The 20229-nt window shown below is 41.5% G+C and overlaps 1 protein-coding gene and 1 long non-coding RNA gene across 6 annotated transcripts in view; both read left to right on the top strand.

The window, feature by feature from the left end:
• Nucleotides 1–20229, top strand: part of LOC111266369 (E3 ubiquitin-protein ligase AMFR) — a 47100-nt gene that overhangs the window by 14260 nt on the left and 12611 nt on the right. Inside the window, exons 1-2 of one of the 5 annotated variants that reach the window (XM_022843812.2) lie at nucleotides 16997–17461; nucleotides 17651–18458. The exons of 3 other annotated variants lie outside the window; for them this stretch is intronic. In XM_022843812.2, coding sequence (XP_022699547.1) covers nucleotides 18357–18458 — 102 coding nt within the window. In that variant the 5' untranslated portion in view covers nucleotides 16997–17461; nucleotides 17651–18356. Of the gene's footprint in view, nucleotides 1–16996; nucleotides 17462–17650; nucleotides 18459–20229 lie in introns of those variants that run through there. One more of the 5 variants, XM_022843814.2, reaches the window with a different exon arrangement.
• Nucleotides 3463–7719, top strand: LOC147752693 (uncharacterized). The gene is made up of 2 exons (XR_015313400.1): nucleotides 3463–3802; nucleotides 6636–7719. It is a non-coding gene; the product is annotated as an uncharacterized LOC147752693 (long non-coding RNA).

Raw genomic sequence — 20229 nt, 5'->3', positions numbered from 1 at the left:
TCACTAAAGAGTGACTTGGCTTGGTAAACGCGAAGAAAGTAGATTGTCTTCGATAGAACGTGGTCGAAACAATCTTATGACATGTTAGACAAATCTATGCTGTAACTACTTCGATAGATGATTGCAAGTAGGAGATACGAGCTCGTCTATAGTAGGTTGTCTTGATCTTGGGTTCGCGGATCTCCCAACTGCATTCAACCGAGAGATATAGCCTGCATAGATATTTGCTGCCATTCCCACTAACTCGACAGGTGGACAAAAAGGCTGAAAACAATAGTTGATTTGCAGCGATAAGGCGACAACTAATGAGTGACTGAAGGCTCCCTGTACCGTTGGGCTGTTCAGTGACCATATGAATATAGACAGACTTTTTCCATTGACGGAAAAGTCATCAATATAGCTCACAGTGAATCTAACGGACAGAACTGATATATTAGCTCGGCTATTAAAAAGAGGTAATGGCAAAAATTACGTCAGCGATTATAGGCCGTGTGGAGTTTTGGAACAAGTAGCCTGCCGCTACCGTTAAACAGCTGTTATGATTACGTTTAAGTATTTCTTGGGTGTCGGCAACGCAATATTATAATAGACCAGGCTTTTCTCGATCAATGCCTCCGAAAAGGGGGCCGATTAAAAGTTGGAGATAGTGAACGCAACATATGGATATGGCCAAACCTTTCAGGGCATAAAGGGAAATCTATAAGGCGCATTGCCAGCTTCATTATTTATTATCATGACAGTGTCATGCAGGCGACATCCAGCTCTTCATATGTTAGTAGGTCCACTCGTTTGTTCGATAGATTGTCTGTTTGTTGCCACGCCCACGTGGCGGTAGGCGGTGTGAGTTTTGCTCCGCATCATTTTAGGTAAATTTTGAATTTGTCGCCTCCTGCAATGCTCCTCCCGTTTGCATGTTGACATCTGGCAAAAGTTCAATTATAGGAAGGGTGTACTTTCAGTCAGCGAGGACACTCAGTGACGGTGGGCAACAAGCTTGCCGAAGCCTTCTGAAGACATTGTAGTCGATAAGAGCATTTCCAATAAAGGACCCTTAGCAATGTTCGATTTACACTACAGAACATCAATCTTGCTCACGCTACAACGCTGATGTAATAGCAAAAACATTTTATAAACATGCCTCCCCCATCCTAGGTGAAAGCTGATACGAGATCAAGTCCAACTTGCGTGGAAATACCATAAGGTTTTTTGGAGACCCCTAAACTGATTGAACTAAGCGTTTGTTGATCTCTTTAGCTCTGTTATCTTTAGAGCTGTTTAGCTCTGTGATGAAAATTTAGAAACATAGCTGCTCAAAAGATTAGAAATTAAATGCGTACAAGCGTACGTATAACGTACACGCAATCGCAATTGATTTGTTCCTGTTTGCATTATCTATTTAAGAGCCTATATGCACTAAATTGCATGACCAGTAAAAGGAAACTTAATTCTATATTACCAGAACTATCTGCAATTACTATATAATAAAATATCGCGATTTGTTTTTATCAGCGCTTATCATATGTCGAGTCGTTATGCTTAATGGTGCCTAATTAAGAACTGGCAACGCAGTGGCGGTACACAAACAGCTCGGACGACTACTATAGACTCGTTCTGCACTGTTACTCTATGATACGCTTAAACTTAATTTTCTGTCTTCTACGTAATATTATGTAATGCGTTGCGTGACAGTTTCAATGCTAACAAAGCGGCGAGAAGCTCGGAACGAATAGACATTATACTAGCTTATAAGAGAAAAATACGCGTGTCTAATAGATAATAGCGGCTGTACGCCTTAGTAATTGGTTCTGACTAAATAAAAGTGAAGATCTGCTACTATATAATGACCTGTGAAGATAAACTATTAGACAAAAAACACCTACTATCAGCCAACTCGAACAGGCCCCACAGTTCTAAACGGCAAGATGTGCACAGGTGCAGTTGCGAGCTCCTGTTTCCAAGTCAAGCTAAACGAATTCGACATTTATGACGAGGCTCTAGACGACTTGCTTCATTTTCTTCTAATAATAGCAAAACCGTAAGGGCTTTTCCTATTTTAGGTGAATCATGATCAGCAAAACGATTATTGGCTCTGTACAGCCTGGTAGGGGATTTTTGTTAAGCAGAGGCAAAAGAAGAGTGACCTTTAACCTCAGCGGAACCTACTCCAGGTTCTATATCCTCCTTACAAATAGCAATGGATTATTTTTGAGCCTGATTTGCCCCGTCCAATTTCGCTTCGCTAACGATGGCCATCTGCAGCGTACCTTCGATATTGGACACTATATACGAATCATTCACCTATCAATCTTCTATTGTTTAGTTTGGTGACTTTATAAGTGTGGCAAGCACCCTGGCGTTCCACGTTCGTGCTATCTTTGTGCCATTCTGTTCTCTAGAAGAAGGTTGTACGACTGTTATGACAAGACGGCCAAACTGATAGTTTGGCTATTTTGCACTGAAACAAAGAGCATCGTACGTTTAACTTTCTATTTAGTATTATATCCAACCGTCAGGAATCACCAATAGACGTTGTCAATTGAAATTCTGACAATGATTCACCGCGGAGCGATTCTAGGTATACAACTGGAACCAATGTATCAATGCGACTGGGCATTCTGCCCAAATGTCAACATTTTCTAATGATCCACTAAAGAAATATGCTTTTGTTATTTTTTGTGAATAAATATGAGTCACCTGTCTCCGCCGGATAACCTACTCTATAATCGTTTTGTCATCTTCATTGGCCATTTTCTTCAAAATTCGTTCTGTGCACGCGATCCTGCGAGAATTTAATTTCAAGCACCATTGCTTATATATATATATATCTTAAACTTAATCTACATTTTCCTCATTAAACAACTATTTTCAGTTTCGTGAACAGTAACGAGATGTCATCAGTTTTTCTTGGTAATGGGAGTTCGTCCTCAGCCCGCCGGTCGTAGGTGGATGGGTTCCTTTCTATCGTGTCTAGCTTTCTATCACAGGCCATATTTCTGCCTATGTTTATGTAGAATACGTTTGGAAGTTAATTTGAAGGTTGCTACGCTTCAACCAGTACGCTAGTGTGCAGTACGAACTGACCAGTAATGGGCACCCACGACTGACACTTTTGGGTCATGTGCGCAGAAGAATGGTCTACTTATCTAACTGATTCGTCCTCTTCGATCTTCGATGAAGATAATGAAACGCCGATTGACATAAGTACCAGAAACATCGTGTGAGTAAAATCCAGCTTCACCCAGCCATGCGACGATCTTGATGATCTATAAGTGTGTAGATAACGGCATCTGTAAATCGACGTTTTTGGAAGTAGAAAACCGATCGTGCCCGTTTGATAAAGGGGTTTTGAATTTAAAGCAAATATAGGACAACAATGAAGTGTCTCACGAAGGTAATAGCCGGTCGTTTGTCGACTGGTAATGACTCTTAATTGGTGTAACTTTGGTGGTAGGGTCAATTGACCACTAGATAGTGTTCAATTGAAATGGTAATATGCTTTTAATATCCGTTTGAGCTGTTCAGTTTTATCCAGTTTAGGGGTCCAAATGAACCTAAGCAATCTGAGTTGCAAGCTAAGTTATTAAATACAGTCAAGATCGTCTTTGATCTCGTATGAATACGAAAGCTTCAGGGAATCTTGCAAACCTAGAATGTTAAGACAATTTTTCGAGACACCTCGAATTTGTCCCTCTTCTTGGAGAAAGATCTTTCGGTCGCTTCTATGGAGTATCTGTTATCATTAGAATAACAGCAATCTAATGGTTATAATAACAAGTTGATTGTACATCTATTTCTTTGTCAGGTAAGTTGTGAAGAAGCGAGCGAACTGTGAGCGACTTTTCACATTGAACGCATTGCCGTAATGACAGCTTAAGAAGGCAGTCCAACAGTCCCCGTTCTGTCTGTCTTGAATAATAGAAACTAAGTGAATTGTTTAATTCATAGATTCTATCTCTCAACGCCAATTCCACTTGAAATGCTGTGTAACAATCGCGTTTATTGGACAATATTCGAAATGCGTAGATAGATACATGTAGCGCCGTTATGCACCGTAAATGTAAGTTGAACGTTGTCAACTTTAAGTTTAAATATAACTTATATTTATATATTTATATTTGAGCGTCTATAAACACCCCACGTGGCCGAAAGCAGAACTTCTGTTGCTCTTCATCGTCAACATTCCTAATAACTGACTGCCTGCATTAAAGATGATGCTGCAGTGCTGATATTAGAGGGTGGATTTCTGTATCAAATGTTGTATTGGCTAAGAGCAAAGTTTCTCTAAGCCATTTTGAAAGTTTTTCGGGCCTTTATGAAAAATGTTTATTTCGTGTGCTGTGGAACGTTTAAATTATTCTCTTGTTTAGTCGATCATTCGTAAAGAAATGTCTACTTACCAAAATAGTAAGGTGACAAGAAAATGGTAAATTCGACCTCTTTTGCGTACCGGTCAAGTCTGTGTAGGACAAACATTCTGACTTGTATAGCGGATGTAACTGCGATAAGCGGCCCGTGGAAACAGTCTCACGGATTCGAAAAGCAGGAAAGCGGGTAGATTACGGTGATCTGAAAACTTCAGGATCCGCATGCAGGGTCTAACAGAGGCCGACCTAGATCTTGATTCTTGGTGATTTGTGTGGCGACATATAGATTAGTATTCTAAGGAGTTTGAATGGCAGTATAACAGTTGAAACAGTGACCTTGAAGTGGCAAATCGTTCTAAAAGAGCCAATTTTTTATTACAATATTTTCAAGGAGGAGACCAAGCTCGTTTGCCAACAACTGCTTGAGTGCCCGTTAAGCTACTTCTCGGAATGGCTGGGATGACTGACCTATCTCTTAGGTCCTAATCAGCGACACTTCGCCAACGGAGCCAATCAGAGTTAAGCGCTAAACGTCAAACGTTTGCACAAAAAATGACCGTCAGTGTTTTATTCGCCGACTTCTTCTCTGTACGTAGTGTGTACTATTTCGATACTCTACAAAAGGCACGTCCTCGTTTGCGATTATCTAGAAGGACCCTAATCCGTTCAATCACAAGCACGTTCCAGTCGAAACATCTATCTATATATATGAAGCTGTCGCTGAAGAACTAAATCTCTTCGTGAGAGACATGGCTTTTAGCCTCTTGCAATCGCCATGGCCGTTACTTTCCATAATGGTTGCCGCTCGTACTTTCACTGCTAACATATTCGAGCGTGGGTTATCATTAGAAAATCCATTCGCTCGCTTGCACAGCGTCCGTACGGGAAACTGATAAAACCGCTTGCATAGACAATCATAGGTAAGAAAAACGCAAATGGCAACGTTAAATTCGACGAGCTCAATTCGCTCCGACGCAAAGGCCACCAGCATAGTTTACCCAAACGGCAGCCAAATGCTAGCCGGTTCTACTTCGTTAGCGCCAGATATCGCGGACGTATGGAGCGAATATTTCAAGAGGAGCCCTTGAATCTTCTGGATAGACAAATGGCAAACGGTCGGGTTTTAGTAGCGATCTGAACACGGACAGATTTTTAACATTCAATTCAGACTGGCAGACAGAATCAGAAATTCATGGAAGATCGGCAGCGCTGTCGGCTCATCTCCCTGTCTCGAGGGCCATTTCTGCTCGCATGATCGTAGCGTAGGATCCCACGGCGCGTAAGAGCAGAAACTGCCACCACCTTTGACTTTAGCTCCGTTAACGTAAGCTCAGTGCAATAGACCTATGGACGTAATCGTTGCTCGATAGTACCCGAATGTTTTGATTTATAGCTTCCACGTCAAGCAGAATGTCTACTGGCGACCGTTGTACATACCGTGAATATTCCTAACAACTCACTGTCTGCTCCGAGCATTAATATAGGCTACAATACCGACATCAGAGGGTCAGTTTCTCTTCCCAATGTTGTATCTACGCCCGCTGCTAAAAACAACATCCTTTTGAAGGTTTTACTGAACTGCTTTGAGAGCTTTTCGGCTTGCCTCCGTGTGTCGTGAACGCAAATGTATCTATACATACATATATGTATATATTGACTGCCCATAAAGTTCTCAAATAAGGAAGCATTTATGTCTGGCGAGCGTGCACAATTGATAGACATAGTTGTTGCATCGAAGAAAATAAACGAAAGTAAGATGCATATCGGTCAGCGATCGGCGTTAAAAATTAATTGAGTCACTTGAAAAGAACTTATACCCCTAGTGCATACTTATTGTTGACAAGTGCGCTGCTCTTGTTATTCAAGAGTTCGCTTTTTTCCGCTTTATTTGATGTTACTACACACTATACACTCGTACACACTAGCACACTATAAATCTCGTGATTTTTGAAACCCGCAGTATCAGCAGCAGCAAAAAAAGGAAACGATACTCCTGACCATAGGTTTGAGCGTATTTATATTTACATTTGTTAAACAGCGGTGCGTATATATATATAGCGGTAAATCGATCTTCACCGACAAGAAGCTCTAGCGCTGAGTAAATGTATTGTAAAAGCTAATATCGGGGCAGAATTGGTTTTGTTGTTGTTTCAAATACAAACTGTTTCCTTTTCCCTCTGTTTTGCTGTTACTGAGGTATTTGATTTATCACTGGCGTATGACTGCGCGTCGAATCAGTGAAACATCAGTGACAACGTTTTTGCCTTTCAGGCGTAAAAAGATGCTTTCGTTTACTCCGTCCTTGCACGTGGAGCTCAGGCCGACCGTGGTGATACAAACACCCCATAACAGTCAATCTCATAGCCAGATGAATAGGCAATTCTACACACTAGCACACTGACAGAGAACGACGCAGAGAAGTTCCCATGTGGGTCCAGCATCCAGCCAAATCCGCGAATAGCAATATTACCGCAGAGCTACATAGACAAATATATGCCTAAACAATTTGTAAATGCCATAGAAATTTTTAAAAACCTACTACCTTATTACAGTGCCACATCTTCTATAGGTTTTTCAATTATAACGACCCTTTGGCCTTCGCACAGTAGGCACAGATTAAGTCTTCGTTCTGTATCGATTTATCTGCAGATAACGGCCTGAACAAATAAAACTGATTAATGTCTATCTCTAGCAAAAAACAGTTATCTCACAAACGCTGAGTGGCTTTATGCGAAGATTAGTTAGTCATTGGCAGCGGACGGTGGTAATAATGAATTTCTTTGTCAGATAAAAAGAGTTCGCTATCTGTCTGCTGGTTACTAACAGTAACCATTAATTATTGATCTTTTCGATGATGATGATGATTATAGTAATAACAAAAGATTATTCGATGTAATTAAATGAACGGTGCATGCCAATGGATGAGTTGCTTGTTTAGAAAGCTCCTAATCAGTAACGTCGTCTGCTAACGTTAGATGCTGGTTGCCGTATTGTTTAGAGAAAGCCATTATCCATGACCTGGAAAAACTGGACCGTGCATTCGGTCGAGAAGTCCAAAAAACGTTCCGTATCAAAGTATTATACTGTGGCTAAAAAATCTGAAAGCATCTTCTGAATCGACAATCGCGTTCTAAGTAGGACTCGAGTTTTTAAATTTACTCTACGAAAATGGGTAGACAATCTATATCTATGAAATCAGGCTCGGTGTATCTGCCTAATTGAGCACTTAATGATTAGTGTTTCATCTTCAGCAGTGCACATGTAGAAACCTCTTTGTTTTCGAGTTCCGTCCGTCCGGCATCGTCGTTCAGCATTCTATCAGACAGCTGGCTCTTTTCAGCAAAAAAAAAAAGAATGTCTAGGCCCGGATTCGAACCCAGACGGCAATGTGCCCAACACATAAGATTACGACTGTCCAGGCCCAACTAAAGTATTATTTCTATTATTACTAACGCGAAAAGTGCAAATAAGATCCTCTGTTCATGTGGGTTCCTCATGCAAATTTAGGAGCTCTATGTTAAATTTCTTCTATGTCCAGCGCCCTGTACTGTAGTTAAGCATTAACTTCATGCGGTACTCCTCAACACGAAATGAAGTGTGTTGACTAAAAAAATCTAAATCTACATATTTCTAACCTAAAATACGAGGCACCCTATTCTAACAAAAGTATTTACTCAAGCCGTTAACTAGCAATGTGTGAACTACTCACAAAATAGTAAAAACATTATATGTCGTAGCTAGTTTTTGTTGCTACGAAAAAAAAATTGAATATTAACGGAAACAAGTAAAATAATAATTGCCTTATTATTAAATGCTGGTTGGTTAGTGCTCTCAATTATGAAACAATATCAATCTGAGGATTTATTAATATAAATTCCGTTTAATTTTTGCAAACCAATCGGCTGTTCTGCCTAATTTTAAGGCGTTGAGTTAATTAATGGAAAACTAAGCCAACAGGTGGAACAGTCTAAACAAATGGGAAAAAGCGCACAGGTACTTGCCCGTATTGACCCTATAATTGGTTTGCTATTTGGCACATTATGAATGCAACTAATTCTTAGAGCCCGTTTCTTCCACCGATCAGCATTTGGCCGACGCGATAAATCGATGATAAAAATTATCACTTACATAATGCTGACCAGGTAGCTGTATAAAAAGATATATTTATAACAACAATAGCTGTTGCCTAAACTGACATAGCAGCTGTGCTTTCTGTGGAACAAAAGGACATCTTCAGCGGGCATATGCTTATCTTTATCTATTATTTAGATAATGCTATTATTATACTAATAAACACTGGACCTGTAGGCGAGTATACCAACCAATGCGGGTTACTGGTAGACAATAGTGCTTGCATTAGCAAAGACATCATGAGTCCGAGCAGCTGACTTGATACCGAACTTTAAATGTTCAAGGGGAACTTTTGTACGAGGCCTGACGTGTCGGATGGATTCTCTGCAGCTAGCTGGATTTAGGCCAGATTTACCCAAAGATGCGTTCCCTTAGCTTGAAGATGTTAGCTAGACACCAGCTGGTTACCTACTGGAGGAAACAATAGCTCAGATTAGATCTGGTTCTTTTGCGATGTTAAAAGCAGCGCGATGTTTTTCCCGTAATGTCCACAAATCCTGTTTCACCAAAACGAGTTTATCTTACGTGTGGCGCATTTCCTACATAGTCTTCACTAATGCTAGCACTGGCACCTCGAATTTTCTTTAACAAATTATTTCAGTGACATCTACGAATTGAATCATGTTTACAAGAAAAGAAAGAGAGATATTCTGCTGTTCTGTGTACAGGTCTATTGTTCCCCACTCACCCATGTCTACTATTTAGACCATGCGCAAGCTGGAAGCCATTTACTTGAAATTTGATTTTCTCTTCTCAGATCTCCCTTGTTTATTTCGATCGACATATGCCAAATTAAGCAAATATGGCACGCTTGGAACAAGCATCGAAATTGCGTTTAGAAATTGAACTGTCGTGAGACTATTGAGTACCACGTTAATGTGTCTACACGCTAATATGGCGGTGATATACCGTCAAAAATTCGTATCAGACTTGTACTGTAGTTGCTATTTTGCCGGGTTGTCGTCACGTTTTGTTGTGTCCACTCGAAACAATTTTTTTTATTCAATTGTTTACTTGCGAAAGTTTGCGCCATTTTGCTAGCCCTGAGTGCCGTCAATCTCAGTCTTGGCTCGATAGGCGAGCTCGCTATATACATCATAACAAGTAAGTCAAGGAAATAAACAGGAACAAAGCGTTCTCATTGTGTTTTTTTTTTGCCATTCGTGAGAGACTCTTACCTTAAATGCGGTCTTTCCTTAGTGCTTCGTAAGGTCCTCTATGTTATCAGTACTGTCGTCAACTGACGTTATGCGACCACGACGCGTCTATTCCTGTTAAAGTTCACCGTATAATAACCTGTCTAGCTGTTTCTTACCGGGCGACCGTGTAGAATGGAGGGTATAGCTGAGTCCTCTACCGAAAATCTGCGAAATTATTCAAGTTTGACATGTGCCAGCATCAATACATAGACACGCTAACTTATTTTTAGGCCCTGTACGGGTGACGTAGCCTCCGCATAACATTAGGGATTTCTGAAACAAGTCTCGATTTCTCATCTTTCACCTTGCATCTATTGATTTCTGAAAAGTAGAAACAGTTACGCGGTAATCACTAGGTGACAAATTCAGTTTTATATCTCAATCGTTATTTTTCAAACATTTGAATACATTTATTTACTACCTTACTTATTTTCGTTGCTGGTTGACTTTTGTCAACACTTTTTCGCGGGAAGTATCCTTGCTGGTTTTCTCTCGTTCTGTTCATTCCAAATGGAATCAATGTTACTAGGGGGTCAAGACCTCGCCCAGAAAGGGGCTTTAAAGTTAATAATCAGTTAAATCTGCGAGCTCTCGATAATGATATAAAGTTGTTATCATTCCTTATATTTTTATGGTCTTATGGACATGTACAGCGCCCTTGTGCGATACCGGTTTTGGTGCGGGCTTATGCGGATACCGAATTGTAATCGACTGGACTCGATAAGTCGTCATATCGTCCCCATCACTAACAACGTGTAGTTAATAACCAGGTTCAAGTATAATTAGGCTGGGTCGCTGTTTGTCACTTGTTGTGTGATACAGATATGTACAACAAGGAAGACTTCAGTTATAGTCAAATTGCTACCTGTAATCGTCATGTTTAATTCCTACTCAACAAACTAACTGCTTATCTTAATGAACACTGAAGATGTCATTATACAGCCGATGCTAAATAATAGCGCCAACTATCACGAGCCTACATCTGTTTACAATACAAAGTTGGGGTTTTTGTATATACCGGAATTACATGGAACGCTAACGAGCTCCCACTCAATTCACGAATTCACACTCAAAAGCTTTAATGATCAAAAGAAGCTGAGCCTATGAAAAGGAATTCATTCCAAATACTTAATGTATGTTCTTATTAGCCGTTTGGTACTCGGGTTTTCCCAGCTAGACACTGGCTCGGTGACGAAGATGTCAGGTATCTTATTTATTTACAGGCGTCTAAATAGGAACTCTGTGATAGCTTAGTGAGTAACGCATTCACTACTACTCTCAGGGGCACGTTGTGGACGCTGTGGTATATGTTCGAACCCGGGTTCATGCAGACTTCACTTCGTGCTGGGAGCCAGCCACCTGTCGGATGCCTAACGGCAATACCGGACACAAAGCTTGAAACATAGAGGCACCTAAATAGGACCTGCCTTCGCCGTAAATTCAAAGTAGGTTTATCACAGCCATGACGTTAGGTCGTCACTCCTTCTAGTAAATCAATATCACGCCAACGACTGCAACCACGTTTTAAGCTCATGCATCGAGCGGGCTGTAAATAGGGATATCGATAACTATCGATAGAACGGGCACGTTGCTGTGCTTGACTTTATAAGCGTGATTATCAAAGAACATAATAAAAACGAAAAAGTTCCACTTCTTTAACGAGGGTGGACAGAATGAGCTCTCAAACTGTGCCCGTTTGTATAGAGCAGCTTGGCGTGATGATGTAAGCGTTGCGATGCACGTAACGATGCACGGACCACTAAAAATATCCGTTGGCACAATTCATATGGAGTGGTTTTTTACTGCGAAATCACTAATTTAGCTGCTTCCGCCTAGACGACCATTAAAAGTTACCGAATACACGTTTTTCTTGTTTCACCCTCGAAGCTGTTAGGCATTGCCTCGGACAGTGGGCTCCCAGCAATTTAAGCATGGCCACATTTAGATCTAAGGTTAAACCACCACGTGTATCGACGTACGTTAGGGGCTATGGGGTAATACGGCTGGCATTATTGCGTATTATTTCTATATATGGGCGTATGGATTCTTCATTTGTTCCGTTAACGTCACTTGCCCAATCTATTTTTAACCTCAACGATTAAAAAAAACTTAATTAAAAAAATTAAGTATTAAAAAAAACTACTGTTATTACTATAGGTAACCATTAAGAACTGGCATACCACTTAGCGCTTGATATCTAGGTAAACCAAATAGCGCATGTTTCGCAAAGAGCCCACGGCAAAAGCTTGCTGAGACGCTTAACACTGATTTGACCACTCGTTTTTCAGTGTATTAACATTACGTAGTTTAATTCATTTTATGAAACCGCCGTGAGAATCATAAGATATGTTGTCGTCTCTAACTATAACACGGTTTGCAACCTCATTTAAATTAGCTAGAAGCATCCTGACCTTCACAGGTATCAGGTCAAAATAAAGTTTCTGTTTCTCAGAGATGGGGCACTCTTTAGGAGAAATTCTACCTTGATGAAGAGTGATACGACATAATTTGTCTGATATTCCACGGCAGCTGCTTAAGTTGTTAGGCATTACTTAAGACGTCTGATATATCTGTGTCTGAATTCAGATTGAGATCAGCAGTCAGTCGCTAAGTTCAGCAGGCGTCCGGCTCTGTAGCAGTAGTTCGGGGATCGATGTTCTGGTGACATAACAACGACAAGCTGCTTGATTATTTGAAACAAAAGTTCGACCTTATCTTTAAACGGAAAAATGAATAGTATGGACGAAGCGGTATTGGAGGCTCAGAAGTAATGTATTCATCTATTGATGCCTTTTTGCTTCTTCTATAAATTTCAAGTCGTGCAATACATCGTTTCTGATGACATCAACATTGCTTGCTAATGCACATTTCTACGAGAAAATGGTAAGACTTATGAAAACAAACATTAGAGAAAAATATGTTTCGCCCCTAAGGCGTGCCTTTGCAACGATAAGGGCAAAACTATATTTCTAGTAACGTATCTATCCATGCTTATAACGGTTTTCCTGTCAATTTGATGATTAGTGATATAATATCTTTGAGTTCTTGATGTTGGATCCCGTACAAATCAAAGTATCAATTTATGTGTAGATTTTAGCTCTAACTTTCCTGTTTCGCAACACAGAATCAGTCAAGCAATTTTGTAGGTTAGATCTGTAAAAATGTTTCATCTACGCAATCCAGTGTGTTTTACAGCATCGACTGTCAACATTTGGAATCAAAATCTATGTTTTATCTCTTGTAGAACATGGCGTAAGTTCGACTTGCGTGAATAAATAATTTGAGCGCTAACGCAAACCTACTGTATATTTATTTGCAAAAATTGTTCAATAGTCCCTTTAAGAGAGGCTGTCAAACGGAACGCAGCGAACAGATACAAGTGTGCAGGAACGAATCGTGTTTCGATCACCTTAAATAGCTTTTTTTTTCGCACGAAAAACTAATGGACGTACTTTATTTTGCATGCTAGATAATCTGAGTTACCAAAAAAAACTAAACAGTTGTATAATAATAATAATAATAATTCACGTTTCAGAAAAACCAGAAGCATGAATCGAAAATAAAAAAGCAGAAAGCTCTGTTTGTAACTGCTAATTCAGCTAAAGTTGAAACCTCACGGTAAAAGATTCAACAATGCCCTTGTAGCGCTATCCTAAGCGAAGACTCGTCGTTTCCGCAGCTTCAGCATGCAATATCGATCGTTTAGTAATGATTTTTATATGGTTACTATTTCATATATTAAATCTTTAATATATTATAGCTTCACATGTAGAAAATCTGTATAATATTTGCATTGTGCTGAAAGCTACTGGGGACGATAGGTGCTGGGACATTTCAGACATCTAAAAGCCTAACAAAATTATCTGTGAAAAAATTGTGAAATCTGGCAACAACTTTTTTACGATCCCGTAGCTGGGGGCAGTAAGCGACTGGGCTTAAAAGACGCGTTTTATTCTATGTCAATACAAAAAAAAGTCTGCTTTGCAGCCTGATAGCTAAATACAGAATTTAGAAGCTGAAGTCACACCTGTCGTGGTGAGCGTTAGGAGAGTCAATTAGGGCCTCAGATTTTGTTATTGCGCCCCGATACTGTCAGAAGAATTAGAAGGAAAAAACAGACAAACCGATTACGCAATCAGAAATAGTGAACAGCTAACTGCCACCACGTAAAGCCGATGTGAATGGAGGATCTACCAATGTCTGCCACCAGAAACTTTTAGCGCTTAGCCCGCTTCAAACAGTAATAGTATCACAATGATATGGAGAATTGTTTAAAACGAGGCTCTCCTTTTGACTACGTCTTTGCTTAATAATGTGCTGGAAGGTTCCGATAGATCTACTCCCACAGATGTCGGTGAGTGTTGTTGTACATCTAAAAGTCCTTCAACTTTTATTCAGCATCAGCAGCTTTCAAATGCCGTAGAGGTCGCACGCTTCGAATACATTCAACTATTTAACGCCACCACCCCGTTTTTCTCTGTCGGCTGCTACAAAGCCTGCCCAAGCTCTGTTCAAGTTAGCTTAACAAAAGGTTCAGATAATCTTCGTTTTCAAATGTTTCGGATTTTTTTTTATGTCATTTGGCTTCATATTAATTGCTCTTACGATGAACGATCAGACCAGAGTTGCTGTCGTAGTATATTTGTATATATATATATATATGTGTGCTTAGAATAAATTGGGACACCACGGGATTCGATGGGCTACTTGTCGTAGCGTGTATGCGTTCATTCGATATGACTAGTACCGCGGAAAAAATACAGACTTTTCTAGGCAAAGACCGGATGTTTGTCTTTAGACTACGAATGAAGATTGGCTATTGGTTGCACGCCGGACAAGCCGTTACCAAGGTTATAAATACTGTTGGTTATCTGAAGTTGACCGCCGACAATTTGGTGCGGCTTCCAAAGAATACGAGGAAGATTTCCATGGGAGAAAACGGAAGATTTATAGTCGGAATTAGATTAGGATGGCTCACAAACTCATTAAAAGGATTCCTAAAATCTAATGTAGCTGTTTCAGAATCCTGCTGGCCCCGTTACGACGTCTTCACGTGCGCTCTATTTATCGCATTGTTCAACAGTTCGGGTTTGAACCCGTCGGCGGCATACGGCATGCAACCGGCATTACAGCCCCAGAATTACGAATGGCCGCTGTTAATCTGGCATTGGTTGGCGGTGTTACAGCAGCTATTTCTTACGACTCACTGAAGCGCTTGTTCTTCTCAGCCTGGCGGCAGTCGAGGCAAGCTACCGTTCTTTCAAGTCAACTTACTTTAGCCGCTCCTATTTCTATTAGTGCACGTCATGCGGTACGAGCGGTTTGCATAGCTAGTGCGTCAATTCTATTGTTGCTTCAATGCTGGTGCCGCTGATGTTGGTGTTACCGCTACTTAACATGAGTATTATTGTTGCCTGCTACACCAATTGTGTAACAGCCAACGCGGGCTGAGAGCCGTCCGTTGCCTTCAGATTGAACCAGCATCCGCACGAACGACTGCGGGCGCCGCTTAAGTCGCTGATCCTGTAGCAGCGATCAACTTGGCCATACGCTGGTGGCAGGACACGAGCAAACCCCAAACAGCAAACGATGCTAACGGCAGCAGTAGGTAGTGAACGTTGGCAAAGAGCAGAACCAGACCGCCCTTTCCCCGCTACAATCTCACTCCCCGATTGCACCCTCTAGTTTTGGGCCTGCACCAGCAGAACGCTGACATGGGCCCGCAGTAAGAGCTGTACGAGCGAAACCGTATGTTGCGGATCTCTGTGTGCTTGTCGTCGAAAAAACATGATGTCCTATTGGTGGCCTAGTGGTTGTCGCAAACGAACGATGGTTCTATAGCATTCTATTTGTGCAAAACAAAATGCATATAGCAGTATCGAGGCGAATATTAACGCAGTAAACTTCGATTTCTCAAGGGAAAGTCATAAAAAAAGTGCGGCTGCCTCTGACGCACGTGTCTTGTACAGTCACCGACTAGCCAGTTCAGCGATTGCTGCCAAGTCGACTTCAATACAGTTCTAACAAACGGTCGCCGTGGTTAAAAAGGTAAAGAGTACGGAACGTAAACAGAAAAAAAAGCCAGAAGAAGAAACGCCTGACAACAGCATTAAAGAGGGGATCGAAATCCGACGCGAATTGCAAGCTCGGCACAGTTTAACGAATTAGAAAGCTGCTGGAAAGACTCAGAAGAGAAGAGAAAAAAATGAATAGGTGTCTAACCTATGTTCTCATTGTTGTGGCTTTCTGGGCATCTCGCGACCACCGAAACATCTGGATGAGCTCTGACTGATATAAGCAACTCTAACATTGTTAAACCTATGCCGAACGTATTCCGTTTCCACTATTTCCGTCCCTCGTCTCATTCGTGCTCTTTCACTCGTATCCATATGATCTTAGTTCAAACCTCGTTATCACCAGACTGAAGCAGTCACGCCTCGCTGCAAATCATTCCAGCTAACGTCTATACTTCAAGAGCCCACAGCGAACCTTAATACAACGCGAGCGGTTCCCGTCATACCTGCGTAGTCGATTTACATCCCACTGCACCAACCATTAGCCCGTGGGCGTCCAGCTCCCCGTTTGACCGTCTCGTTCGTCCTGTAGAAACTGTAGGGCTTAATATTGCGTAGACCAGCTGGTGGCCAGATATTACCCCGTTGGGTTACCAGCCTCAACGTTAAGCCTTCGTCCTCCAGTCGATTGTCGCTTCGCCGTTCTTCCAGTAGAAGTAGACGCTACAGTATTCGTTAGCGTGGCAGGAACGCTGGCGGCGTATAGTCGCTCGAGCCATTGTGGAGTCCGGCGTCGGCGAGTAAAGCACTTCGCTGCCGCTGCTGCTACAGCCCATCGCTGGGAGAATGGGCGAGCGAGTTTCGAAAACGAAACCATCCGGATCACTCGCAGAGAGGAGGCGGCCAGCGGCCGTTGACGATCGCTTCTAGATTGCACGGACAGCATCATGCGGCGACTATGTGTTTGGCCTGCTTCGACTATACCAGTCTCAAACTACACTACTTCGCTAACAGGCAGACATCTAGATAACATCGTTCGTCGCTGTGTTGGCGGAAAGGCAAACAGCCCTGAGGGTTCTCTTATCCATCTCATAGCCAAGTCGACGCCCTGTAGCGTATCCTATCGCAGCCGTTCGTACTACCTCTCTGCCAGATGTTGTTAGCGGGGATGACGCCTACGAGTGCGCGACCGATAGCAGCCGCCTAAACAGTAACGGATTCGCCAGTAACAGTCGCGGTAGATGCGAACGCGCCACTGTTGAGAGCTGCGGTTGAACAGAGACGCGCAGCCGTGTCCAACTATGCTTAAAGTATTGCCATCGACAACAAGCATCCACTAGTTACCATGGTGGAGTTTGTTGTTGGCGCGCCACGATTCATTGCTACTGCCCACTGCGATGGCAAGAAACAGCATCAACATCCGTGTAGGGCAGAAATGAGCTTGTGCTAAATAAAGCTGGTAGAAAATTTCTACAACGCACAAAATACAACAGCTCTGATGATAGTATCTGCCCAGCGTGGTCATTCGACCACGAGTACCATGGACTGAGTAATCGTTCAAAATCCGATAAGAATTACGAACTCGTATAGATAACAACCTGCTCTGTGCCAGTGTATGTATAATAATCGGAAGCAATCGTAACTGTCGCATACGCTGTTCTTCCGGCAGGCCTTCTACAAATAGTGACGATACCCAGCCGTTCAAGAAGCTTACCCGTACGTATCATCCTGTTGCGAGCTCTCTGCCGCCAAGGTAAGTGGCAGTCTGCTTGACGGCGCTAGCTTCTAGCTTTATCCCATAATCTCGACGCGACAGGCCGACCCAAACTGAAAAATTCACTCCGCTTCGTCGCTTTGTAATCAAGATATCGTTTCATTGCAATAGCTTCGTTACTATCAAGCTAATATTTTCGTTATCTCGATTTTACATGCATAACTACAGCGTGTGTTTTTGTTACCACTACGGAAATCTGCGTGTCAACCGTGCCATCCGGCGTGCAACTGCATTTCATTGATTCCTAGCCAACATGAACGTTGGAGTTGAAGTACGAAGTATGCGCTACTTCAAGTAATGATTCGCTAGAACACGAGAGCAGTTAACGAGGTCGTGATATCCTGCAATGACTAGAGTTTGATGCGTGAGAGATTCCTTAGAGATAATAAATATTCTGTACGAGACAAGCGTAACAGCGAAAATACAACGGGGTTAACGTCATCGAATGTGGAACGCAGATGAAGCGTTAGTAGGTTTTCAAATCGTTGGAACGACACGTGCCAGTTGCGACGCTCATAACCAGCGGGTTAAGTTAAACGTTCTTCAACGAAGTTCTTTAGAAACAGAAACGAATTACGATCATCAACATCAGAATCAGCGACGAAGTTCTGAACAGGGGGCAAGACTCCGTAGTTCGATGAAGCCGGCATTACTGCATCGTACATGATTATCGTGCAGTTTATTGATTTGATTCCTGTGAATGCTAAACGAAAAAGCTTCATTCAGTGAAACGGCGGAGAGTCAGACGATAGAGTGCTGTGGTGTCTATGTGCGAGCACTGCGTCATATTGGAATTGTTTTTTTCTTCTTTTTTTTTTAGTAGAAAAGCATTAAGGTGAAGTACACGAACAGGTTCGCCTTCAAATCGGTCGTCATGCATGTTTTATTACACGTTCTTCACACGCTGGGCTCTGGCGTGCTCACGTTGCTAAGCCTCCCCTCGTTCTGGTGTGTAGTGCTGGTAATATGCTTTGAGGTAGGTGTTTAGCTTCACTGTATTAAGAAAACCGTACGATAATGTTACATTAAAGTGGGTTGCGGGTCCTTTTACAGTTGAATCTCATTTAAATTTTAATTTTTATCCGCGCATTAGCAGGCTTGTGAATCCGTGGTCGAAGTCTTTAACTTGTCGAGTCAAGGTACTCGCGAGCTGTTTCTGCTAAAGTGTTTCCTCTATATAGATAGGCATATAGATTGGATCGATTATTCTTGAATAGAATTCTGCTGCTGGATAGGAATAATGGCAAAAATTAAATGTTAATAGTTAGACGCACCAGATGCCTGTAATGCTATCGAAGCCTCGAATATGAATTTAACAATGCACAGATTGTGCATTTTTTTTTTTAGTTAGAATTAGGTGTACATTATACCTGGCTTAGAAATGTTTTACACTTTAAATTTTACCATTTGATCATTTACAATGTTTTGTTTCAAGCTGCCATGAGTGGTTCACTCCAAGACATGCGTCACAGCGTTATGAAACAATAGAATAATTGAAGCACGGTACAAGAGCGAATGGAACAATAGAGAAAAGTAGATTCTTTATGGCCATTATTGGAAATAATGTGTTTTTTGCCTGTCCTATTCATGGTCATTATGGTCGAGCTTCAGCGATGGAGCCGAAACAAAGATCGAAGCTCCGCATGGAACAGACTTCTTTGGCCATTTGAACAAATAACGATTTACTAAAGCGATTTTACTGGCACCATTTCTGTAGAACTGCATGATAATATAATAACTAGCTATAATGAAAGAGGTTACACTAAGAAAAACAATCGAGAAATTACGGGATATAAGAATGCCAACTATATAATCTATAGAGTCAACTATAAAAAAATAATAATGATACGATAAAAACTATTCGTTTTTCCTCATTGTTATTGCCACCGCTGTTCGGCTGATCCATTATGATGAAATGAGTTACTCGCTATGGCGATTCTATGCTTTTTCGCAGTTTAGTTCTTTCTGTCATTGTTATTTGTCAGACTAATTAACTGTGACTGCCCAAAGCAGGGATGGATTACGTAACGGTACACACGCCTCAACGTTAGAATTTTATGTCGATATTCTACTAGTAAATTGTTATCGCGTGCTAGCGTCGATTGCTACCGCGTTGCGAAGGATGAATGTCCATTAATGAAGTTGGTCGTCTGGCTTCATTGGGTCGTTGATCATTTTCGAATAAAGCCTTTGCGTAGAATACCAGAAGATTCTCGATTCTTGTACTCTGTTCGTTGCCCCAGCCAGACGATAGACACAACTCAACAATGGTTTCCTAACCCATATTAGTAAAAGGCAGCAAAACATCTGTTATCTATAAATAACGTAAATCTCAGTCCCTCCCGTTGATATCCTGTCGTAGACAACCCCTATAGTCGGTTACACGGGCCAGTTTTGATTATAAACAATTTTGCAAATTCGAGATATTCTCACTTGCGTACATGTAGGAAGCAATATATGTAGTGTCTTATTTTCAGTGTGCCATAGAATTACCGCGGTAACAGGCCCAGCAAAGGTGTCGTAGACGGCTAGTTGGTCAACCAAGCCAGCCGTTTATAGTTTGTCTAGACGTGACGAGTTTATTCGTAATTTCCCTGGAGGCCGGTGACGATCCGTTGAGTTTAATCCGTTAAATTACCAGGTCGTGCTTGAAATCACTACGTTTTTACGATACCATCACGGTTTTCCATTGGGGCTGCGTAGAAAACAAGCCACCTTTTCTTTAATCTGAGAAGTCTTCGTGAAGT

Source organism: Varroa jacobsoni, unplaced genomic scaffold (genome assembly GCF_002532875.2).
Source record: "Varroa jacobsoni isolate VJ856 unplaced genomic scaffold, vjacob_1.0 scaffold_1076, whole genome shotgun sequence".
Classification (NCBI taxonomy): Eukaryota; Metazoa; Arthropoda; class Arachnida; order Mesostigmata; family Varroidae; genus Varroa; species Varroa jacobsoni.
Note: the sequence above shows the minus strand (reverse complement) of the source record. Positions and strands in the feature narration are given on the sequence as shown.